This window comes from Phaenicophaeus curvirostris, chromosome 38 (genome assembly GCF_032191515.1).
Source record: "Phaenicophaeus curvirostris isolate KB17595 chromosome 38, BPBGC_Pcur_1.0, whole genome shotgun sequence".
Classification (NCBI taxonomy): domain Eukaryota; kingdom Metazoa; phylum Chordata; class Aves; order Cuculiformes; family Cuculidae; genus Phaenicophaeus; species Phaenicophaeus curvirostris.
This window is the reverse complement of record NC_091429.1, coordinates 1,796,158-1,819,922: the sequence shown is the minus strand read 5'-3', so window position 1 is coordinate 1,819,922 and position 23,765 is coordinate 1,796,158. Positions and strand designations below refer to the sequence as shown.

At 55.3% G+C, this 23,765-nt stretch overlaps 2 protein-coding genes across 9 annotated transcripts in view; both read right to left on the bottom strand.

Annotated features, from left to right (window-relative positions):
• Nucleotides 1-211: 211 nt before the first annotated feature.
• Nucleotides 212-6,401, bottom strand: STAC3 (SH3 and cysteine rich domain 3). 2 transcript variants are annotated; one of them, XM_069879661.1, is made up of 12 exons: nucleotides 5,795-6,401; nucleotides 5,219-5,285; nucleotides 4,728-4,986; nucleotides 4,507-4,604; nucleotides 3,927-3,996; nucleotides 3,756-3,850; nucleotides 3,586-3,652; nucleotides 3,276-3,325; nucleotides 3,036-3,139; nucleotides 2,434-2,485; nucleotides 2,081-2,218; nucleotides 212-1,920 (listed from the first exon to the last, which is right to left on the bottom strand). In XM_069879661.1, exons 2-12 carry the CDS (start codon nucleotides 5,282-5,284, stop codon nucleotides 1,822-1,824), a joined length of 1,098 nt encoding a protein of 365 aa, XP_069735762.1. In that variant the 5' UTR covers nucleotide 5,285; nucleotides 5,795-6,401; the 3' UTR covers nucleotides 212-1,821. The 2 variants fall into 2 exon arrangements, with proteins under 2 accessions (XP_069735762.1, XP_069735763.1); XM_069879662.1 differs by having other exon boundaries at nucleotides 4,728-4,989; nucleotides 5,795-6,034.
• A 646-nt stretch (nucleotides 6,402-7,047) lies between these two features.
• The window catches only part of R3HDM2 (R3H domain containing 2), a 56,663-nt gene continuing 39,945 nt past the window's right edge, over nucleotides 7,048-23,765 (bottom strand). For 3 of the 7 annotated variants that reach the window (XM_069879647.1, XM_069879649.1, XM_069879648.1), the window contains exons 11-25: nucleotides 22,759-22,790; nucleotides 22,607-22,660; nucleotides 20,208-20,440; nucleotides 17,167-17,351; nucleotides 15,000-15,089; nucleotides 14,150-14,392; nucleotides 13,428-13,554; nucleotides 12,786-13,021; nucleotides 12,212-12,366; nucleotides 11,836-11,936; nucleotides 10,469-10,638; nucleotides 10,139-10,283; nucleotides 9,951-10,051; nucleotides 9,366-9,450; nucleotides 7,048-7,654 (exon numbers count right to left, since the gene is read on the bottom strand). In XM_069879647.1, coding sequence (XP_069735748.1) covers nucleotides 7,311-7,654; nucleotides 9,366-9,450; nucleotides 9,951-10,051; nucleotides 10,139-10,283; nucleotides 10,469-10,638; nucleotides 11,836-11,936; nucleotides 12,212-12,366; nucleotides 12,786-13,021; nucleotides 13,428-13,554; nucleotides 14,150-14,392; nucleotides 15,000-15,089; nucleotides 17,167-17,351; nucleotides 20,208-20,440; nucleotides 22,607-22,660; nucleotides 22,759-22,790 — 2,301 coding nt within the window. In that variant the 3' untranslated portion in view covers nucleotides 7,048-7,310. The remainder of the gene's footprint in view (nucleotides 7,655-9,365; nucleotides 9,451-9,950; nucleotides 10,052-10,138; nucleotides 10,284-10,468; nucleotides 10,639-11,835; nucleotides 11,937-12,211; nucleotides 12,367-12,785; nucleotides 13,022-13,427; nucleotides 13,555-14,149; nucleotides 14,393-14,999; nucleotides 15,090-17,166; nucleotides 17,352-20,207; nucleotides 20,441-22,606; nucleotides 22,661-22,758; nucleotides 22,791-23,765) is intronic. The other 4 variants (XM_069879651.1, XM_069879650.1, XM_069879652.1 and 1 more) reach the window with 3 other exon arrangements.

Genomic DNA, 23,765 nt, shown 5'->3' with positions numbered 1-23,765 from the left:
GGGAATGGGAGGCTGATGAAAGGGGTTTTACCCGATTTTCCAGATGACTCTAATTAAGTTGTTCTCTTAGCTGCTAAATTAGCTGGAGCCCTCCCCCCTTCCCCTCCCTACTTCTCACGTGCAGCAAATCGGCTTCCACCACCCCCCTCAGGGCTCTGCAAATAAATACACAGACAGTCCCAGTAAAATTAACCATATGAGGAGCTGCAAATGAGGTGGAAAATTTTAATGGTTCGGCATTTAAAAAGCTGTCTGACAGGAGGCAGGGACGTGAGTGAGCAGGGAGGAGGCAGTCCTGGAAGCTGAGCTTGGCCCCCCCAACCTCATACCCCCCCACTCCATCATTCTCTACTGCCCTGGAGATGCTGGAGATGATGCTGGGGGGGGCTGGGGGGCACCCCCAGGGCGGATACAGGGAATCTGCGACCCCTGCACGGTCAGGAGCCCCCGCAGAGGGGCTGGGGGGGGTCTGGGGGGCAGCAGCTGCCTTCGAATCCCCCTCGTGTCCCCCCCCCAGCCCCAGCGAGGAACATTCACGGTGGTTTGGGGAGGGGGGGGGACACAAGGATGGGGGGGGTCATTTGCATAACTTTGCATACGGGGAGGGAGCGCGGCAGCAGCGCCCCCAGCCGGTGCGATCGCCCCCCTCGCTCACACTCGCTTGCACGCTCACACTTGCACGCTCACTTGCATGATCACATGCATGCACGTGCTCACTTGCATGCTCACACTCATATGCACTCACGCTTGCACATTCACATGCACTTGCATGCTCAGACTTGCATGATCACACGCTCATACCCACTTGCACACTCATATGCACTCACACTTGCACGCTCAGACTTGCATGGTCACCCTCATATGCACTCACACTCGCATGTTCGCACTCGCACACACTCATGTGCATGCTCAGACTTGCATGATTGCACGCTCACTCACCTGCATGCTCACACTCATTCACACTCGCACACTCACTTGCATGCTCAGACTCATTTGCATGATCATAGTCCCTTGCATGATCAGACTCACTTGCATGCTCACCCTCATACACACTCACACTTGCACATTCACTCACACACGCTCACTTGCATGCTCAGACTTGCATGACTGCACGCTCAAACTCACTTGCATGCTCACTCATTCACACCCACACACTCGCATGATCATACTCACTTGCATGCTCACCCTCATACACACTCACACTCGCACACGCTCACTTGCATGCTCAGACTTGCATGATTGCACACTCAAACTCACTTGCATGCTCACTCATTCACACTCGCACACTCACTTGCATGCTCAGACTTGCATGCTCACAGGCTCATGCTCACTTGCACCCTCCCACTCTCACTCACTCACATGAACACGTGCTGATGTGCACATACTCACACTCACACACGAGGCACTGCAGGGGTGCCACCCTGAGCAAGTGGCACTGGCACAGCCCCCCCCAGCCCCCCAGTGACCCCCCTCAGCCCCCAGAAATCCAGACCAGGGGCAGCCGAGCCCAGACTCTATTGCCAAAGCGCGGGCTCCCACAGCCCGGAGCCGCAGGAACCACCCCCCGAGGCACCCGGCACCCACCCCACCAGGCAAAGAGGGCTCCGAAGAGAGTCTGGGGGTGCCCCCTCCTCGCACCCCAAAATCCCCCCAGGGGAAAGAGGCACCTCGAAAACACTCCTGACCCCGCTCAGACCCCAGAGCTGCAGGTGTCGGGGTCGGGGGGTGCCCGCCATCCCCCCCATCCCCGCTGCTCCCTGCAGCTGGGACCCCTCCGTGCCCCGGCTGGGGGTCCTGGGCCGCAGCCCCCACCCCCCAAACTCAGATCTCCTGCAGAAAGTCCACGGGGAAGAGCCCCACTTTGCGTCCGGTGGAGACTTTGACGTAACCGTTCACCTCCTCGCCCTTCTGCACCACGATCTGCGGGCGAGAGGGATGCAGGTGAGGCTCCTGGGGAAGGTGGCAGCCCCCAGGTAGGGGAGTGGGGGGGTGTCTCATCCAAGGACCTGAGAATGGGGTGGGGGTCCAGGGGCAGAGATGCTGGTGGAGGTGGGAGAACCGCAGGCTGGCCCCATCTCACCTGATCCTTCTTGAGCGTGATCTGCCCGATCTCGCGGTTGCCCACGAAGGAGCGCGTCACCTTGTGCACCCGCTCACCTGCCCGCACCCGGATGATGAAGTTTGGAGGGAAGTAGCCGATTTTTTCACCGATCTTCCCCTGAAAGAAGGCAGCGGGTGGGTGCAAGACGGGGCTTGGAGCCAATCCATCCAGCCCCACCAGGTTCCCCCTGCAGGATGCGGGTTGGCATGAGGACGGAGCAGATTTAGGGGGCTCTGTCGCCCTCGCAGTGCGATCTGCACTCCCGGCTGAGCTCTCCCTTTGCTTTAAGCTCTGCTTCTTTCCCCTCTGTGCTTGAGGCACACCAGCCTTACCCGCCACCACTCCTCATTGGAGTCATCAACCACCGTAATCTTCTCCCCTGGCCTGCAAAGAGAAGGAAGGAATCGGTGTGAGGGGGGCAGCGACTCCCCCGCACCGTGTTGGTTGGACTCGATGATCCGGTGGGTCTCTTCCAACCCGGTGATTCTATGATTCTATGTGAAACCCTAAAGTTAGCAATGAAAATCCACTCGTCCCACGGCACCAGCTTCTAGAGCCCTGTGACAAGGGGAAGTCAAGGAATCACACTCCACGTGAGCAGCTCAGCCTCTAGTCTAGGGTGCAAGAAGTCAGTGGAACCACATCGAGACAGACACCAACCGCCTTGGAAATGAGGCTTGTGCCCAAAAGCTGGGAAGTGGAAGAGCTGGCTCGGCGAGAGCCAGAGCCCCTGCTTGATTAGGGCAAGCAGAAAAGCCACAAAACCCAAACCACAGCCAGCACGGCTCTAATTTCTGCCCTTCTTCATTCATTCACAGACTCCTGCTGGCCATGAGAGCCTCGTTGTTGAGGTGAAGACTTCTCCCCCTCCCCACGGGATGCCCCACGTCCTTCCCCTCATCACCCCGTGCCCACTACGTGGCTGAGAACGTACGGGAAATCCAGGTCGTCTTTCTCCAGGGCTTTGAAGCGATAAAGCGCCACGAAATAGTGAGACTGCGGATAGCCACCACGAATCCCTGGCTGGGGCTTCTTGTTCTAGGGGAGGAGGAAAGAGGGGTTCGGGGCTCCAGAGAGGCTGAGAAAGCTCTGGGGAGCCCAGCAGGGAGATTTCTGCAGCCTCTGCCCCTGCTGCTCCAAGGTCTTTGGGGCTTAGGGTGAGGATGACAGCTACCTTGTCATCTGTTGGGCTCTTCTCAGCCTTCTTGTCCCCTTCAGAGGTGCCTGGGAATGGGAAGAAGTGGGGGTGTCACCTCTCCTGGCGCTGCCTCCCTGCCCTGGGACCAGCCTCCTCCGAGGGATCTCCAGTGCCCAGGTTAATGAGGGCAAGCAGAGAGTCTCCCAAGGTGGAGACTTGAACTTTGCAGAGCAAAACCCAGCCCAGAGGGGCCCCCCAAGTACAGTCTCCCCCACCAGGCTCCCTTCCTGCTCCCTGCCCGTGGCTGGAGCTCAGCCTCCCCCGTTTCTCCGCACGCAGCACTCACCGCCTGCGGTTTTGCCCTCTTCTGGCTTGGTGGCTTCTGGTTCCTCATCCATCACAGCAGCCAAAGGCTGCAAGGCAGAGAGCTGTCAGCGGGTGCCGCATGGGCAGGGAGGTAGGGGCGGCCCTGGGGTGCCAGGACCCTTGGGCGTGTGGAGCCAACCCCACACTCACGTTTTTCTTGTCATCCTGCCCTTTCTTGCGCTCCTTGTTGGCCATGATGACGCCCGTCCGCAGGGTCTCGAAGACAGGGTCGCTCCTATTGGCTGCTGCAGAGGTGGCAAGAGGGGTTCAGCTACGAAACCTGAGGAGATGGGGCACCCCGGCATGGGGATAAAGACTTACCGAGCAGGTCCTTGACACCTTGCTGGTCACTGTAGAGGGGGGAGCTGTACGCCCGGCGAAACCCTGGTGGCTGAAAGGGAAGAGGTCATAGAATTATAGAATCAGAATCACCAGGTTGGAAAAGACCCACTGGATCATCGAGTCCAACCATTCCCATCAATCACTAACCCATGGCCCTCAGCACCTCGTCCACCCGGCCCTTAAACCCCTCCAGGGAAGGGGACTCAACCCCCTCCCTGGGCAGCCTCGGACACTGCCCAATCACCCTTTCCAGGAAATTTTTTTTCCTAATGTTCAGCCTAAACCTCCCCTGGCGGAGCTTGAGGCCAGAGCATTAGCCACCCCTCAGATCTGTGGTCCCTGTCATCACAGCTGAGGGGGGACCACGGGTGGATGCTGGGGATCCAGAAGGTCACCTCACAGGAGGGTGATGCCCGGGTTCCCCCCTTAGAGCCAAGAAAATAGATCGTGATGCTTTGGGTCACGAACACAGAGGTCGAGCTGGCCCCTCCTTGTCCCCGTGCCTTGATTTACCCCGCGAGGAGGTGCCCCGAGCCTCAGGGCGGGTGGGAACACTCACGATTTTACCGAAGCAGCGCTGCATCTCCACGTAGGTCTGGCAGTGGTGGTGGATGTTGGTTTTGCAGTTCTTGCACCTCAGGCCAAATTTGTTGTTGACTGGTGGCGGGGGAGGCGGTGGGGTGGAAAGGAGAAGCAATGTGACACTGCAGCCCTCATCAGGCTTGGCCCCCAGCCCCCACCCCGACCAGGGTCCCCAGCCCCAACACCCTCAGGACTCACGGACGATCATGCGGGCGCAAACATCGCAGAACTTGGGCTTTTTGAAGTAATGATCCTTGAACTTGTGGGGCTTGTCATTGACGAGTTTCTGCGGCTCGGGAGGGGGCTCAGGCTCTTCCTCCTCTTCCTCCTCTTCCTCCTCCTCATAGATGTAGTAGATGGGCCCCCCCGAGGGGCTGACCAGCTCCCCGTTGGGTTGCAGCTCTGGTGCCGGCTCTTCCTTGGGTTTTCGCTGGAAAAGTTGCTTCAACTTCTGTAGCTGCTGAGGCAGGAGAGGATGCATCGCACGTGGCAGGAGGGTGAGGCGGGCAGGCAGGCAGAAAAAGCAGCTGGGGCCTGGCTCCCCGCCCCTTTGCTCTGATCTAGAGACTCCTCGTTCCCCAAGCAGAAGGAGACAAGCCCTGGCCCCACAAAGATTCCCGGGGCTGAGGCAGAGATGCTGGCTAGAAAGCTTCTTCCTCCATAAAGCTGCCCCGTGGGCACCCACTTACCCGGCTCTTGGGTTTCCCTCCTGCAGCAGGTGAAGCTGGTGGCTCTGGCACCTCCTTCTCTGTCATGCTACGAGGGGAAAAGAGACATCACGTTGGCCTGGGCTCTTCCCACCGCGCGGGCCCAACAGGGGCAGGGACCTTGCTGGTCCCCATCTCACGATTAAAGCGCAAACGGTGCCGCTCTCGGCTCCCCAGGACAAACAGGCCTACGACACTGCCTGGCATCGCCGCGCAACGCTGCTTTCTTCTCCACAGAAGCCTCGTGCGCTACCATGGGCAAAGGACCTGCTCCTGCATCCCCCAAAACACGCCTGATTCCACCCTCAGCTGTCAGCCACCCCCCCAATCCTACCCAGACATCACTCTTTCGTGCGAGACCTAACAGGAGCCCCCTCCACGCGCCCATGGAAAGCAGGATGACAACAAGGGAAAGAGTGAAGGGTGCTGGGGAGTCCTGGGGAAAGGGCTGCGGCAGAAGCAAAGAGCCCTGGGGTCTTGCAGCAATAGGGGGGGGGAACAGGGGCCCCCGGGGGTCAGTGGTCACTAGGAGGCTAAGCCGCGCGCAGAAACACTTACGCTGTATTTGGAGCTCTCGTCCTGCGATGAAAAACCCCCCAAAGGGTGGCTGAAGACGGGGCCCTGTCAGCTGCGGAGCCCCCAGCCCTCGCTGCTGGGTGCGCAGGGAGGGGGGCAGCGGCCCCAGTCCTTGGAGAGCAGGAGTGACAGGCCAGAGGGGAACCGACAGCTGAGCGCTGGCGGAGGCTGACGCTGGGAAATTGGAGCTCATGGATGAGCCAGGAGGGGAGCGGGCGGAGAAGAACCGCTGGCTATTTGCGTTAGTGGGTTGCTGGGCGTGCCAGAGGCCTCACCCACCCCCTGGCATGGGGCAGCCGCAGAGCTGGGCACAGCCAGTGCGCCAGCCTCGACGTCTCCTTTGCTCTCGCTTTAGGGTTCCCTGCAGCAGGGAGGGGAAAAGAAAGAGTGAGAGCAGTGGGGTCTCTCACAGGGCAGCTCTCAAGGCTGCCCCATACCCTCTGGCAGCAAATCCTGCTGGTCTGCCCTCCACTGATGGGACAGCAGCCACGGAGCAGAGAGCTGCGGACCCTGTTGCGATCGTGCTGCCCTGCAGTGGGTGCCACGTCCCTGGAGCTGGACAGGCACCCCCAGTGCCAGATTTCTCGGTCCTGCAGCCCTGCCAGGCCGTGGGTGGCAGCCCGGCAGGAGTTTGCAGCAAGGCCAGTCAGAACCCACCCTTTCCAGGTCACTCTTACCTCTTCCACTCGAACCTGCATCCAGGTGAAACGCCACGGGGAAGGTGCCAGCCCAACTCCTGCACCCACAGGGCAGGAGGACACAGTGACACCTGCACATATTGACCCAAGGCCTGCTCCCTGTAAGCAGGAGGAATATGTTGTTTGCTGGCAGGGGATGCAGCTGCAGACACCCCCCATCCTTGAAACCACACAGCTGCACGAGGCTCGCAGCTGGGAAAAGAGGCTATGAATATCCGATGGGGCGGTCTGGCCCCAGGTCAAAGCGCTCAGTGCTCCTCTCCCAGTCTCATTGTCAAGCCATGAGCCCAAAGCCCTTGTGCATGCAAAGATGGGAGCAGGAACACATCTCCTGGGAGCACCCCTCCTGCTCCCTGGCTGTCATCTCACCCCGAAGAAGCAGCACAGATAGCCCTTAGCACTGGTACTGGCAGAGAACGGGAAAGCAGCATTAGATGGACAAGTTTTCTTTTTATATTTAAAAACAACCCCCCCCTCAAATAAAATAAACCCCAAAATACCCTCCCCCCCTCAATAATAATCCGATTAAATAAAATGTGCAGTGAACATACCAATCAACACCTGTATGTGCGGTTCAACACAGTGCTTAACAAAACAATATACACAGGGTAAGGTGGGTGGGCACGGGCATCACTCCAAAAATAATAATAATAAAAAAAAAAAATCAATTTCTTGTCTCTTAATTATGTCCATATAAATATATTCGGGAAGGAGGGCGAGAGGAAGGGAGGGCAAAAAGGAAAAGAGAAGGCAGAGGGAAATGCCCACAGTCCAGTGTGCTCTGTGCCCACGTGTGAGCCCTACTGTGAGCTGGCACGCTCCAGCACCCGCAAGTCGTAGTTCTTTTTGGCCACACGCAGCTTGAAGCGGCTGAGGGAGTTGTTGAGGCGGAGGGAGGCATTCTGGGCAGCCAGCGAGCTGGGGAACACGGCCACAATGGTGTATAAGGCAGCAAGGTCACTGTGCCTGCCGTTCTCTGGAGTCCCGTTGTTGTCCCCGCTGGCCCCATCTCCACGGCGCCCCTGAGTCTCTTTGAGCCACTGGATTTTGGCACCGGCCATGGCCAGCTGGGTGAAGAGCTTGTCAGCCTCTGTCCGTGTGATGCCCTCAGGCAGGTCTGTCACCTCCAGCACTCGGCCCAGCACTGCGGTAGAAAGAGAGTGTCAGCAGCCCCAGATTCTCGGGGGCAAACTGCGCAGCGAGAGCTGATGCACGGGGCTCCTCACCAGCTCTAAGGGTGGAACACGAAGCTCTACTTCGCCGACGAAAGCAGCGCTTGGCTAAGCCGCCTCCACATTAGGAATGTATTTTTAAAGCTGGTCACTTCATCCCCCTCAAACTGCCCCAACCATTCCGTCCCTGCAGTGCCCCTGATCCTTTCCGATGCCCACATCTTGGTGTCCACATGGCCTGCTTCGATATTTCCCATTTTCCCAGGTCCTCTTTGCTTCCTCTGGCTGGGCTTGGATTTTCAGTAAGGGCTTTTTCCCAGGTGCTCTTGCCCTGTCTTCCTACACTGATCCTTGGGTACCAGGAAAGGGAGATAACTTGGCTCTCCTACCCTCTGTTCCTGGAAGGGAGGAAGACAGGCTGCACCCATAGATCATAGAATCACCAGGTTGGAAGAGACCCACCGGATCGTCGAGTCCAACCATTCCCATCAATCACTAACCCATGGCCCTCAGCACCTCGTCCACCCGGCCCTTAAACCCCTCCAGGGAAGGGGACTCAACCCCCTCCCTGGGCAGCCTCTGCCACTGCCCAATGACCCTTTCTGTGAAAAATTTTTTCCTAATGTTCAGCCTAAACCTCCCCTGGCAGAGCTTGAGGCCAGACACGTGCAGATCCTAAATGTAACTCTGCTCTGTGTGCTTCACCCACAAGGAGGATCCCCTTGTGTGCCCAGGGCAGTGTCATGCTAACCTCTTCGCCTCTGTTCCGTGGTACCCAAACACTTTTACCGCCTCCTGGCTCCAGCCCTGGCTTTTGGGCTTAGCAGAGGGCTGGCTGAATGGATTCTTTGCTAATATTAACACGGCATGTAATGAACATGCTAGCTGCAGGGAGGGGGGCAGCTCTTCGGCCAGCAGTTCTTAAAGGGCCCCCTGCAACCAGCTGCTGTTGTTGTGGTGACACGGAGGTGACACTGGGGCAAGTCTGAAGCCCTTCCAGGCTGTCTGGCTCGTGCCCAGCCAGCAAGTCTTGTACAGCGGTGGGAGAAGCCAGACATGTGCCTCTCCTTCCCTCCCAGATGACCAAGCAGAGAACTCTCAGGGTAAGGAACAGGGAGTTCCACCCCGTTCGGAGACAAATGATCCACTGGGGTGGACCCGCTTTACAAAGACGAGGGCTCTGCCCCACCCTAGGAAATGGAATCAGAGGAGGGAAGGGGCACTTGAGAAGGCAATGGTAGGAACAAGATCTCAGGGGAACTTCCAGTTCCATCCACTCCATCATTTCAACCCTCACAGGGGCAGGAACAGGGCCCAAGTGCCCTGGTGCCCATCACTGCCCCTCCAACAATTTCTCCCCACTCTTGCTTAAAAGCTTTGCTCCGTGCAGGCAGGGTTTACCGGGTTCCTGAGCAACCCCTAGCCTCCCTGAAAGGCACAGCTGACTGCGACTGGCTCTGCTCTCTGACAAACCAGGCCACGTAGGGCTGTTTGTGTGTATGTGGGAGGCAGTGGCAGGCAAGAACTGCTCTCCAGAACAACCCCCTGCCCCCAGTAATGGGTTCTGTGGAACGCTGATGAGGGTAGAGATGGCATCTGAAGTCCCTGCCAGTGCCAGCTATGCCCAGGCAGTGGGGAGTAGTCAGAAGGCAAAGGGGAAACTGCTTAAGGAGGGTCACTTGCCTACATCGCTTGTCCCAAGGTCAGTGGATGCTGACTTGAGGGCCTGCCTCTTGCTCCGGTTTCCATGTTTCATTCCAGTCTGCCCCTTAAAGAACAAAAACAGTAGCAAGTCACCTGAGGAGACCCTGGCCTCAGTGCCCACCGAGCATCCTGGAAGTGGGAGGGGAAGACCAAAGGTTGTGGCTGTGAAAAGGAATGAAGGATGAACCTTGCACCCTCTGGAACCTGAGGTGACACCATACTTGGGTAAGTTAGATGAGATCAAGGCACAGCCATGGTTCCAGGACACTTTAAGGACTTGGGGCTGACACTGCTCCAGGGCAAAGCTGGGAGCAGGACAAAATTTTAGCGCAGTGTCAGGCTCTAGGGAAAACCATTTACAAACAGCAGCTCTGCCAGACAAGAGTTAGGGGGGTAAGCAGCCTGCTATCTAATCAAGTGGTGCCCAATTACAAGGCAGGGTGTGAAACCCGCTCCTTAACTACTCCTGGGCCCTACTGAAAGAGGGATTGTCTGGGGGAAGAGGGAGGGTCTTGCTTTGCTTCCAGAACAGTGAATGGGGGGGTGGCCGTGGCCCAATTTTACCTGGTGTGCATTGTAGTTGGGCTGGTTGTGGAGCAGCGGAGGGGGACAGATAGACAGATTATACTGCAGTGGCTGGCCCAGCAATGAGTAGTGCCCGTCACCTGCAAAAAGGACACGAATGTTTGTAGGGGTCTGAAGAAATCAGAGGCAAAACCCAGCCCTGTGGTCTGCCAGCTCCTTTGCCTTACCTTGTGCTGGGCCCATGGGCCGGGGGAACTGCGTGAGGACAGGGAGGGGGCTCAGCCCCGTGCAGACACTGTTGAGGCTGGTGACAGGAGACGGCGTCGGGGATTGGGTGGGAGATGTGATGGGGCTGTTCAGCTGCGTGCTGGCCTGGGGGAGGGAGAACGTTAGGCAGCCCCGGTGCTCGTTACCGGTCTCACAACCAGTCTCACCACCATGGCACGAGCCCACCCCTATCTCCCAGCCCATCCAGACAGCACAGATGCTGGGGTTCTCTCTCTCCCGCCAGGCTGCTCCCAAAAGACGAGCCGCCTTCCTCCCAGTCTTCTCAATACCTGAGCATTTGTGTCTGGGTTGTACAGGTCTCCTGGCTTCTGCCCCCGCTGGTCCAAGCTGTAGTACTTACAGTGGCTCCACTGCACCACAGGGGGATTCTGGGGGGTCTGGGGGCCATTGGGTACATTCAGCTGCATCACAACCACGCCAGGGCCTGATGGAGACACCCCTGGGGAGACACGACAGGAGCAACATCACCCAGGCTCTATGTGCTGCTGCTGTTTGGGACAAGAGGCAGCTTGCCGGTCTGTGCAACTTTGCACCCCTCCCTACAACATCCCCTCCGCACTCTCTCCTCTGCCACTCCTGCCTGCCCAGGCAAGCTGAAAAAAAGTCCCACCAAGACCCAGTTGGGATCCCTCTCTGACATCACAGCTTACCTCAGAGAGTGATGACTTATAATCCAAAAGAAATACAAGCAGAGGGGACAAGTCAAAGGCGACTCAGTGACCTCTCTGAGCATCACAGCAAAACTTCAGGCACAGGAGTGCATCACAGAGCTGGGTACAGAGCTCAAGTATCCTGGTTCCAGCTCTCATAGAATCATAGAATCACCAGGTTGGAAGAAACCCACCGGAACATTGAGTCCAACCATTCCTATCAAATACTAAACCATGTCCCTCAGCACCTTGTCCACCCGTGCCTTAAACCCCTCCAGGGAAGGGGACTCAACCGCCTCCCTGGGCAGCCTCAGACAGGGACCAATGACCCTTTCCATGAAATATTTTTTTCTCATGTTCAGCCTGAACCTCCCCTGGTGGAGCTTGAGGCCATTCCCTCTCGTCCTGTCCCCTGTCCCTTGGGAGAAGAGCCCAGCTCCCTCCTCTCCACAACCTCCTCTCAGGGAGTTGCAGAGAGCAATGAGGTCTCCCCTCAGCCTCCTCTTCTCCAGGCTAAACACCCCATCTTTCTCAGCTGTTCGTCATAAGGCCTGTTCTCCAGCCCCCTCACCAGCCCCTCTCCCACCAGTTCCCCAGGCTCCAGCTCACTTCCCTGCAGCGGGGATAGGATGCAGGAATTCTCCTCTCTCTCATCCACAACGCTCCCTGGTCCCAGGAGCATCCCTGGTGACACTAAGCGGCGTTGCCAGCAGATGGAGTCCGCAGCCCACAGCAGCTCCCTCTGCCTGCTCCTACCCTGCCTGCCCACCGTGGCGAGGAGATGCCAGGCACGAGCCAGCAGCAAAGTTGCTGTGCCACGTCCCAGTAATTCCCGCTGGGCCACGGGCTGGGTAAGACTAAGTAAACCCATCGCACAGAAGCTGCGTGACTTGGTTGTGAATCGGCAGCTCTGTTTACTCCAGCGCCTACAAAACCTGTTCCAATCTGTGCGGAATCGGTGCCAACCCTGAGCAGCGGCCCCTTACCTGAATACTGCTGCTGCATCTGTGGCGGGCTGCAGGGTGACGGGGACTGTGGCATCTGATACTGTTCAGAGCCAGGCGGCTGAAGGAACCCCACTGAAGGGCTGTGAAACAGAGAATGCTCTGGTGAGGTGCTGGGGATGAGGAGAAACAGCTTGACCATATGTCCAAGAAACCACCAGCTCCCTCAGTACTCGAGAAATGGAGCTGCCTCTGGAGAAGCACAGGAAGCACTGCGTGCTGCAGGACAGCTGTGTCCAGGAAGGACTGACCATGGGAGCTAGGACTAGGCAAGCTCAAGAGATGACCAGCACCTCTGGGTACCAGCTGCCACCTCTAGCAGCAGGAGCAGGACGCTGTGTCCTTTCAGAAGCTTTACCTGGTGCCGTTCTGCTGGGCAGTTGGGATGACGCTGTAGTAGATGGGTACCCCTCCAGCCTGAAGCCCTCCCTGAACAGACTGACTGGCTGGCACAAGCACCGGCTGCTGGAAGGGCTGCTGGACCACACTCTGGGATTCGTTGGCCACAGGAACCTGCGCAGGGAGGAAAGAAGCAGCCCTATGGAATGACAGGTAACACAGAGCAGGAGGAGGGAGAACCGACCACAAATAGACAGCAGGGAGGTCCATACTAGGTAGAAGAGACGCTAGATTGTTGTCTGCTGCAGCCCAGAGCAATCTTGCCCCTGCAAGGGCAGCCCCTCCCAGCTCTTCTACGCACACAGTGGCAAATGAACCAGCTGCACCCAGTCCTTCTTCTCAAGACACGTCCCACACAGATTCAAATGTGGATGTGCCCTCCCCAGGCTGGCAAGCATGCACTGTCTTCTCAAGGTAAGTCTCCACCTTTGGCTCCATCACCCAGACACAGAAACGGGGCATTTCCTGCAAGGCCTGCACAGTTGAGGCCCCCTCCCTTAGCAGCCCCTCATCAGAAAACAATTGATGCCTACCTGGTATGAAGGCAGTGGAGTGTACTGGACCATCAGGCCTTGCATCTGGCTCCCCATACTGCTCCTCTGGCTGCTGAGAAGGCCAGGGGGCTGTGCCTGCTGCACTCCCATCACGCTCTGCATCTGCCCCCCCAAGCTGTTCCTCTGGCTGTTGAGGAGCCCGGGGGGCTGTGCCTGCTGCATTCCCATTACACCTTGGTATGTTTGCTGCTGGTTGGACATCATTGGCTGTAAACCTGTCAGAACAGGGTTTAAATGGAGCAGCTTCCCAGCTGGCCACGGGAAACAGCCTAAGACTTGGCATATGGGGGCTTGAATCCTGCTTTGCCCCATCTCTTGCTAAGAGTGGAAGAAAGGGCTGCCCTTACAGCAGATATGAAAAGACCCGAAGGAAACTCCTGACTTTAAATCCACCTTGCTGCACCTCAGTGCACGGTACACGCTGAGAGGGAGGGGGAAGACTAAAACAGCCTGTGCAGCCAGGCCAAGTTTCAACTTTCCTTTGCACCCTATATATAGTCAGCAAGTTCAGCCAAGCATGGGAGACAGGGAAGAGCAGCCTGGCCCGAGACGGTGCATGGGAGCCAACAAGAGTAGCAGGAAAGGGAAACATGCCCCCTCTCCCCTTCTGTACCCCCTTACCAGGCTGCTGGGATTGCTGGGGGAGCTGCTGGGTGCGCTGGGAGCTGTAGGCCACTGGGTGACTGAGAGATCGGTATTGCTGGCTGGAGTTCGGGTACTGCCCGGGCGGGTAGTAAGAAACCTGAATCTATCAGAATCAAGAAAACACGGTGATGAGAACACAAGAGGGAGTGGGACCAAGAAAGCTGGTCCCCCAGGACCAGTTTTCTCTCTCACCTGGCCTGGCTTCTGCCGAAGGAAACCAACCAGGGCTTCGGCTCTGGCCAGACGACAGCTCCTAAGGGAACTGCAGCCCCTTCCCGCTCCTCCCAGCCTCCACATCCAAGTTTTTCCCAAGAGCACAATAGGCACAATTCTCATCACAGCTCAGGGGAACAATCCCAGAGGCCGTAATGCCCTGCAGAACCCCAAAGAAAACTTAGAGGCATCAGCCCTGAATCTGGTCACTGTCCCTCCCCCAGCACTGCAAGTCAGGAATGACCAGCGGCATCCTCACATAAGAGCCTTGTGAGCTCAGAGGGACAAGGGAGCAGAGATCATCCTATGCCTAGCAAGGGTGTGTGCCAACCCAGAGCTTGGACCCCTGTGTACTGATCCATCACAAATGGATCAGAAGAAGAGGGGACCTGCTTCTCAAGGAACTGTTTTCTGGCCAGGCAGCCCCTTGCCTGCCAGCTTCGTGTCAAGGTGCACATTCCACCCAGGCTTGCGCGTGTCCTTACTTGCTGGGGAGGCTGAATGTAGCTCTGGGGCTGCAGCACCTGCTGTGTGGGGGCCGTGTGCCCTGAGGCAGAGTAGCTGGAGGTGGGAATGGGCTGCCCAGGGGTTGCCATGATGAATCCTGTCTGCTGAGGATGCTGGGAGATGAGGGATGACTGGAACATAGCCGAGGAAGGATCCGGTGCTTCCGTAGAGCCCTGTCGGCTGAGGCTGATCTGCCCGAAGGGGTTGCTGAGTTCGTCAGCCTGCATTGGGGATAAGTGGGAAGGATGGAGGACAACAGCATGTAGGACAACAGCACGTAGGACACAGCTCTGCTGAGTAGATTGCGGACCCCTTCTCCCTACTCTGTGTGGAGGAGCTCGGCCGAGAAAGGTCCCCAGCAACGAGCCACAGATCAAGATCATTCTGCAGGACAAGGGGTAGGGACATGCGAGCTGATGGGGGGCGGAGGCTCAGCGGACACAGGTGACATGCAGGGCCCCACACAGGCAGGGGTGGCCCCAGCCCAGAGGCCGTGTCCCATGTTCCCAAAAGACAACACAGGGGCTGACCGAGACCACAGGGCAGCCACAGCCCCTGGAACCCGGTGCTGGGCACAAGCATCACTTCCTGGTGAAGCTCTGGGCTTGGCACTTGCTCTTTCCAAGATCAGTCACTCCAGCAGTGCTCGGCCCTGGTGGGACCCACAGCCTCAGGCATCCCACTGCCTTGACCTCATGGAGCCTCCATGAATCCCAAACCCACTGGGTGCAGCGTCCGCGGCATACCTGATTAGCAAAAGCTCATACAACAAAAACACAGCACAGGAGTACAACAGAGACAGTGCAGAAGAGGAAATGGGGTTTATACCAAGTTGTACTGCTGGGGTGGAGAGACTGGCAAGAGGACTTGGGGGCAGGAGCTTGGAGAATACTGAACAGGCTGCAGCGCTGGGACCGGCTAAGACCAGCAGAGAAGGGAGCGGAGGAGAGAGGTTTGGGTGGGAAAAGGGCAGGGATGGGGGAGAAGGAAGGATAGGAGGAAGGAGAGAAAGAAGGAACAACAAGGTTAGTCAACTGAGCCGATTGCAAACGCACAGAGAGGGGCATTGCAGAGGGTTGGAAAGCATGAAGACCAGAACGGGGGAGCATTCATCTCTCTGTAAAGACATACAGCCCAGTCAGTTGCTTTGTGGAAGCTGGGAAGGCTGACCACGTCCACAAAGCAGCTCTTGCCTGGCATGAACACTGACACAGGTTCACAAAGGCCAACTACGGCCAACAGCAGCAGGAGAGCCGCTTCCCCCCAGCACAACCTTTGTTACTCTCCCACTCCACTACCCACTCGTGTGTGGCACTGACTCCCAGCTCTCCCTGCAGTGCTGCTTGGCCTTTCCTGCTGGCAAAGTCTGTTCTTCACTCTTGCCTCCTGTAGGGGCCCCTCTGGCTTTATCACTGAGAGGCCCTGCTGATGCCTGTTTATGAGACCACCTACCTCAAGCACCACACACTGTGCTTTGGGCACTGAGCCTGTAATGAGCAGCACTAGATTGGGTTCTTTTATCATTTGATTTGACCTTTGGTGAAAAACAAGGAACATGCACATGGGGGACTGCGCATTTCAGACCCTTCACCAACAGTCAAACAAAGTTCTTCTAGGAACTAAACCAAACAGTAGAAGGTCTGAAATAAAACCCCAGCACGACACAACGATCCTGCACAAGCTCCAAAAGACTGCAGAGTGTTTGAACCTCCCACCTAGGGCACTGCACACTGTCCCATGCGATGCTACAGCTCCAGACAGATGTTCCTGCTAACCTTAGCACTGGACCCCAGCTTCCTCAGGAGACGCCTCATTGGTAAAACAGAGATATTTCTCTTGAGTCTCAGCATCCTCTGCTAACAGATCCACAGCCCCAGAGGCAGAGCAGGGTCCAAGAGCTACAATCTCACCTATCCTCACGCAGTTGGCAACAGACAGCAAAGGAGCTGTTCATGTTATCTGCATGAAAAGCTGTTTGAGGAGGCTCGTTCCCTCCTCCCATCCCAGGCTACCAAAACCATTTAGAATCACAGCCCAGTCCAGGTTGGAAGGGAACTCAGAAGATCATCTGGTCCAATCTTTCATGGGAAAGGGAGCCTAGATAAGATTATCTAGCACTCTCTCTGACCAGTTGCATCTTGAAAACCTCCAGTATAACTTGCAGATCTTTGCTGTAAGAGACATTATGAGATGATGCACCAGAAAGGATTCCTATAAAACTGACAGGCAGGCTGAGGTCCAGCGCTCTCTGCACAGGGCAGGATGGGAAGGTACTGAGGATACTTCCCATGCACACTTCCCAGCTCTGCACCCTCCAAACATGAGGCAGCTTTGCTCTTCCAACGTGCCCACTAGGGCTGGCTCCCACCCCTTCCTCAGCACCACAGTAATACAGGGGCAGCTCTTGCGCTGTGTTTCTTTTACAGCATCAGGAGCAGGACAAAGGATGTAGGAATAACAACCATGAGTGCTTTCCAGAGGGTTCCATCCCCCGAAATAGCCCTGCAGGCTGTGGAACATCACTTGGGCTGGAGTCAGCGAGGGTTTGGAGAATACACCTAGGCACAGTTCCAGGTCTGACTTTCTGCAGGACAACAGCCATAGGATTTCAGCACTGGGGAGCTCAAACCCAACTATCGCTTGTGATGTTCTCTCAGCAGGAGGGCGACTGGTTCCACAACACAAACCTGTCACTCGGCAAAGGGCTACACATCCCTTGCCAGTAGGGCTGCTGGCCTGAGCAGATAGAGGCTGGTGATTTGAGATGTTGCACAGCATCATAATCAGGCACAGCAAGACCCCCGACCGTCTCCTGCTCTCTGCCAATAGCACAGAGGGACCGTCACTCCCTAACAGGCAGCAAGTGTGAGGACACTCAAAACTCAGTGGGGAAGTGGGAGTCCAGAGCGCCCTGGGTATACGCTGGCTCTGCTTCTGCCTCCCTCCTGCGTGCCCAAGGAGCTCACTGAGCCCTGGACACCGTGCAGCAACTCACCTGGGATATCATATGGTTACTCATGGCTGGCTGCTGCTGCGCTGCAGGTGGAAGTCCTTGGGGCTGTGGTGGTGGCTGTTGGGGTGGCTGCGGTTGAGGCTGCTGGACTGTGCAGGGTAGGAGGCCACGGCTGGTCTGTGAAGAAGGGGACTGGCTGCATGCTTCAGGGGCACCTAGTATCAAACCTTGAACAGAGAAAGGCATGGCAGGGTTGGTACCTCAGAGAGGAAAACATTGATTTGTTGATGGGGAAGGCAGGGAGAGATCCTGTCACTACCTCCTGCACTGCAGCCAGATTGCATTCTCTGACATCCACACGGTAGCTTCCCCAGGAAACAGGGTGAGAAGGCTAAATCACTAATTTGCTTCTGTTTCACAGCAAACCAAGGTGTTGATACCCTCAGGACTCCAAATGATTGTACTTCTCCCCGTGTCCATGTGCACACACTGACCTTCCACAGCTGGTTACAGCATCGCCTTCTCCTCCTGGCCTGTGCACGCCCCACCCCATGCAGGGAAGACCAGAATGCAATTCTTGTTGCAGACTATGGCCATGAATTGTACAGCTGTTTTTCCCAAGAGTCTGCTCTCTTCCCTGATCCCAGTCTAGCACCCTCACCCCACATGGACACCACACACAGCAGTCTCCACCCACAGCTCCCGGGTAGTTGCTGTTTGTGTAAACCTTCAGTGCTACTGAGAACTGTAGGAAATTAAAAGGCTGATGCCAGGCTCCCATGATGAATCCAGCTGGCTTCTGCCCCCAGGGCAGTGCATGCTAAGTGCAGGTGCTGGCAGGATCGGCACAGAGTAGTAAAAACACATCTGTGTTGCAATTGATTCTTTGGAGGGATGTGACCTCTGTCTTGTCTGGAAGCACCACGCACAAGTCAAGGCCTTCTACAAATGCCATGGGCCTCCTGCGGGGAAGAGGAATCTGGCTGTTAATAGCAGCACCTGCCTGTTGGAAAGCTCTCCACCCTAGCACGAGGCAGAGATTACCAAAAGAGGGAGCTGCCAGATACACTCACGTCAGCTCAGCACCATAAACCAGTCTGTGGAAAGAAACCGGAGCTCTGTTCCCAGTCACAGCTCAGTTCCGCAGCTGCGCACGGCTCCTGCCCTTGAGTGCTTGCCCAGAACAGAGAGGGGAGTCAAGGAATCCTATTTTCTGGTCACATAGACTCAGCAAATACACACACATCATTTGAGTAAAACGCTAGCAGGTGGCAGGCTGAAAGCAATTCCTTTCCATGGTAGGGAAAAATGTTAAGAAGGAGCGCAATACATGCTGCAGGGCACCCAGCTGGGAAGTGCTCTCCTCAGTATTTCAGTCTTACGTCCACAAATAAAAGGGCAGTGAAACTATTGCTTGATGCCCAGTAGCCGCTATTTAACTAATTCTGCCTCTGATCTACTGCCTTTCATCAGCTAATCTTGAGGCGCTCCACTAAGGAGCTCTGTATCATCAACCACATGGTGCAAAGCAGGAAATGTTTTGCTGACAGTTGCTCAGGGGGTGAAAGCTGAAAAAAGAGCCCCAGAGCCCCAAGCGCTTCCTCCCCCACAGAATAAACATGAGAATATGGAGGTTGTGGGTTTTTTTTTCTTTTTCCCCAAGTGAAAATTCCTTTGCTCCTCCCCAACTCCCAAGATGTTTCTAATCATTTGCCATTATATAAAGCCTGGAGAGCAATTGGCTTCTGTTCTCAGGGGAGACCTGGAGGAAAAATACAGAAAGAGCAAAAAAGCAGATCTTCTCTTGCTCTGTTTTGCACATTTCTGGGACAGATCTTCGAACAGCTACTCCCATCAGTAGATGAATCAGTCCCGGAGGTGGTTGCAATAATCAGAATAAGCGTGGCCCTGAGCACAATGGAAACAAGGTCCCAAGAGATGATGTAGACACCTTCAGACTTGGAGATGAATGTGTGGTCTTTCCAAGCCAGCCTGGGTGCCAGAACAGCAGCCTGGCTGCCTTTTCGATCCATTCCTTTTATTTGAAAGGATTCTTGTGGAGCAGTCCAATCACCCACAAGCACCAATCCGCCTGCCCTCCCCAGTTAAATGACAGCTCTGAAGCACGTGGGGACCTGCTGCTTTACCTGCAAGAGCGGAGGAAGCTAGACAGCGAGACAGCACTGGATTTTGCTCATTGACACTGCACAGCAACTGTAACCAGCTACCATATGGCTCCTCAGTTATCACTGGACCATTAAAATGAGAGCAAAACCTGTGCTGCTCCTTCCACAAATGCCTTTCACACGCAGTCAGTTGAAAATAAAGGACTCTGCTCCCCACTAATAGAAGGGCTGGTGCCCTGCCAAGTGCAGCACACATGCTCTTAGGAAGTTGTTTTCAGAAACATTAACAGTGATGCCCCACGATGACATTTTCCATCCATGGGCCACCCCCTTGTCTTACCTAGATGGAAAAGGAAGAAGTGATCTGAAGCAGGCAAAAAGACTCATGATCCTAATTCCCTTTGGCGCTTTTGAAACCCTGAGCTATATTTAAAGGCTCTTGAAGAGCTGCAAGCCCAGCACCCTGCTGTTATGCTTGCTCTCAGGAGTATAGTGAATCATTTTGAGAGAACATCCTAGGCAGATGCCAATTAACGCAGTCTTTCTCTGATGAGACTAATTGGTGATACTCTTCCCTGGACCTCCTTTGTTGGAAAGCAAGGAAAAATGACAAATGGTTCACCCTAAGTCTCCTCAGGGCCGTGAGGGGTTCTGGGGAGCAGAAAGGAATGGCAACATAACTTGCAGCACAGCAGGGGAGAGAAAACAACAGAAAATTGGTGGCTTGAGTTCCAGAGCATGGGACTAAACAATGTCCTTTGTCATAGATAAAGGAAGGAAGATCTGCTGGTATTGAAAAAGCAGAGGAAAAACTGGAAAACCCCTGCCCGGGAACCGAACACGTTCAGGTGATGCCAACCATGTCCCACCTTAACCAGTCACTGATCAGAATGCCACGAGCCCCAGTCCTCCAGCCTGAAGACTGGTGCCCTTTGGCAGAAGGAAACAGTACAGTACCTGACCGGGATGTTCGGCTGGCAGTGCTGCTTTTGCTACTCCCGATGCTGTCCCCCCGTGTCAGGATGGAGATGCCGCTGAAGCTGCTGGCTTTGGTAACAGGTGGTCGCAGGTTGCGGATGGAGCCGTCCGAGTCTGTGCTGCTCCAGGGCCGAGGTTCCAGCGACTTTATCTCACTCTCTGTGCTGCTCTGGCGGCTGCCTGAGGCCCGGTTCAAACTGTCCCGGTTGCCCCTGCAGAGACCGGAGGAGTTAGACGGCACCTTCAGCAGAAAGGGGCAGCAGCAGGATCTGCAGGTGCTGCACCGGTATTGCCACAGCGGGGCCGTGAGCCCCGGTAGCAGCTGGCTCCGTGACACAGCACGTTGGCACTCGGTACAGGGAGCTGACAGCAAACAAACACCCTGAGTCACAGCTTTCTTGGGCATGCACTGTGAAGACCCAGATGCTGCTGAGCTTGGTGCGTGTTGAGAGCTGACTCCTGGCCCTTTTCCCTAGCCAGATCCCAGCCTGGAAGAGACGCTAGCAGGGTCAGAGCGTTATCTCTTGCTAAAGCCCTCCTTGTATCAGAACAGCGAGCTTTTAACAGAGGCCTTGGGACAAGGCTGATCAAGATCTTGTGATCACTGTCCACACCAGCACTGATAAGGTTTTCTGCCCAGCTAGAACAGCTAAATTCTGGGATACTGCTATGCTCAGAGCTGTGTTCCCACTGATCACCCTCCCCTTAGCCCCAGGCCAGGTCTGGCCACAGCACGACTTTATGGAGTATCAGCAAAACATCCTGAATAGTGAGCCCTGCTTGCCAGCCAGCTACGGATCATAAGCATAATAATGGGTTCCCAGGCCTTTACTGGGGAGGAATGGTGAGGAAGGCAACCCTGGAAGAGGTGCTCCTATAATGCTGCAGGCTGAGCCTGGAAGCAGCTCCACGCAGTTGTGGAAGGGAAAAGATAGGTGTGGAAGGAACTTCTGAGGTGATGTCCTGGGCTGCTGGGCACATGTTAGAGCCACAGAAAATATGTCTCTTGGAAAACCAGTACAATGGTTATATACCCCTGAAGAGTTGAAGGAATTGGACTACGCAGCCTCAACTTTCAAATTACAGTTGACCCAACAAGCATCACTGTAAAGCTCTTGGGCTCTTTCCAGTCTAAACTCTGAAGGCTGCTCCTGGGGATGTTCGGAGAGGGGCAGCAGCGCTTGTGTGTGCAGGGAAGGGGCATGTCATGGCTTCTGCTCTGACTCAGCTGCAAACTGGTTTCCTGAGAACCCAGACCCCTCACAAGCTGGTTACTGCTAACCCAGCAGCACAGTGGTTCTGCTTTTGCTATGAATGCCCTATAAACTCCAGGCTCACTTCCACAGCCTTAATCTCTGCGAGCACTGCCCTGGCAGCTTCAGCCATGCCTTTCTCTCCATTAGCCTTACTACAACCTGTTTCCTTGTGTGTCCACCAGCAAAGAGCCTTCTGCCATTGGCTATGTACTTCAGCAGCATTAATACAGGATTTCCAAGCAAGTGGAACACAGCTGTGTTGCTCTGAATGCCGGGCTCTGAGGGCAGCGAGCCTCTGGAGCTCACACACATCATCTCTGGCACCACCACTGAGGGAACCCCAGTCTCCTCAACAGCCTGTCTGTCTCCATCCAGAGTTCAAAATGGTCCCCAGGCCAAATATCTCCTCCTTCTCCTCACTATGGGTACCACAAAATAAAGAAAATATGTTAACTAAATCTGAGCCACGTGACGGACTGAGGAGAGGGGCAAAGCTGTTCTTATACTTGCTTAGATCCTCCCACCCATACGCAGAGCTGCTTCATCTCTAGAGCTCTGACTATTAAATGAGAGGCCAGCAGGCATGAGGATGTCTCCATTCTCATCCTGTTCTTCATCCTCATGCCTTCCAGCAGCCTCCTGCAGCCAGGGGCTATGTAAGGTAACTAACTCCACCCTTCCAGCCCTTTCATCCACAGGAAAACTACTTAATACGAAAATGCTGCTCAAACATGTTCCCACTGCCCTCTGCAGTATCCTCTGGTTAAAACGGAAGCTTGTGACACTTCATTGCCACCTTTAAGTAATCCAGCCTTTATAATCAGGAATTAGGTACAAGCCCACCTTTTCCGGATGCTGATCCTGTCACTGTAAGGCAAGGGCTTTTCTATCCTTTTGGGAAACAGGAGGCAGAACGGTTTGAAAACTGTTGGAAACCTCTGGCTCCCCCATTCCTCCCTGCCACTCCCACCTTCCGCCCCTCCGTTTTAATTGATGAACCAGCAAAAAAGGACTCCGAAATTGATGTTGCAAAAAATACAACTTCAATAACTTCACAAGCAGCCATGCATGGGGCAAACTTACTCAGCAGGACAATGTGCAAAATAAGTCACACAGAGATACCTAAAAATCTGCCTCCGTTTGTGAGAACTAGAAGAAAAGCCTTCTTTGGAGAGTCTGTCGGTTAACATCAAAAAAAAGCATCATTATAGAGTCATGCAGTCCTCCATAGAGAAAGGCAGAGGTATAAACAATGCCTGCTAAACAGTACTAACCTGCTGTCGGTGAGATATCCATTCTGGCCAGTCTGGAAGCACGGACAAGACATGGAGATGGAGAGGAGAGAAAAGTGAGACTTCGAAACTTTGAAAGCAACAAACCCAGGCAACTTCAAAGCAAAGAGGAGCAAAGCACTAACAGTATGGGACTCAGACACAGTTTGTGTTGAGTATCAGTTACGTGATTACTCGGGAGTCTTGCTGAGCCTTTTGCACACCAGTCCCTCTTGGCTCTCCCATTAGGAACCTTTCGTGATACCTGCGACCCTGACACCTCTCAAGAGTTTGCAAATCTGAGTCCTCGGCTCCCTGCTTCATTGCTCTAAGGTTTTGGTGGTAGCTTTCTCAATGGAAGACTCAAGGCCAGACACATAAGGGTGGTTATTTGCTAAATGCAGGCACAATTATCAGAGCCATAAAAGAAAGGCAGAGGGCTCCAAGCCAGCACAGCCCACCCTGTGACAGTCACTCCTGCCTACGGAAGCTGGATGTGAAGCGCTGGCTCAGCCCATGAACACAGAGCAAGGGAGAGTCCGCGCCCACCCAGTGCTGCGCTAACACAGGACAACACCCACCCAAGTTGAGGACTAGAGGCAGAGCTGCTCACTAACACGTCTGGATGGCTTTGGGTCTCAGCGTGTAAGACAAATCCATGATCACTGCTGACTGGAGAGTCATCAGCTGAAGCCTGGTGACTGGACTAGGGACTCGGCACTGTGGCTGCCCTAACAACGTCCTTGGGCAGGCACGTGGCAAATCCCATCAAGACAAACAAAAGGTGTCGTCTCCACGACACTCAAAAGCAGCAGGCAAGGAGCTGGACTTTGAACATGATCCACGACAGATGGGCACTTGGAACTGTCCCTGATTCCAACATTTGCCACTTGGCACGGCATGGAGAGCTGCTTCCAGCTGGCAGCCAGTACTCAACACAGCAGAGCACAGCAGCCTCTCTGAGCCAGACATGAGCAAGGAACACAGCTCCAGCTTAAAGGAGGTCTGCG

Coding starts and splice junctions, on each gene's coding strand:
- STAC3 (XM_069879662.1), bottom strand. CDS start 5,284: ATGACAGAGAAGGAGGTGCCAGAGCCACCAGCTTCACCTGCTGCAGGA. Junction 4,605..4,727: donor TTGCGCCCGCATGATCGTCC/GTGAGTCCTGAG, acceptor CCCCGCCACCAG/TCAACAACAAATTTGGCCTG. Junction 3,653..3,755: donor GGCAGGATGACAAGAAAAAC/GTGAGTGTGGGG, acceptor TCTGCCTTGCAG/CCTTTGGCTGCTGTGATGGA.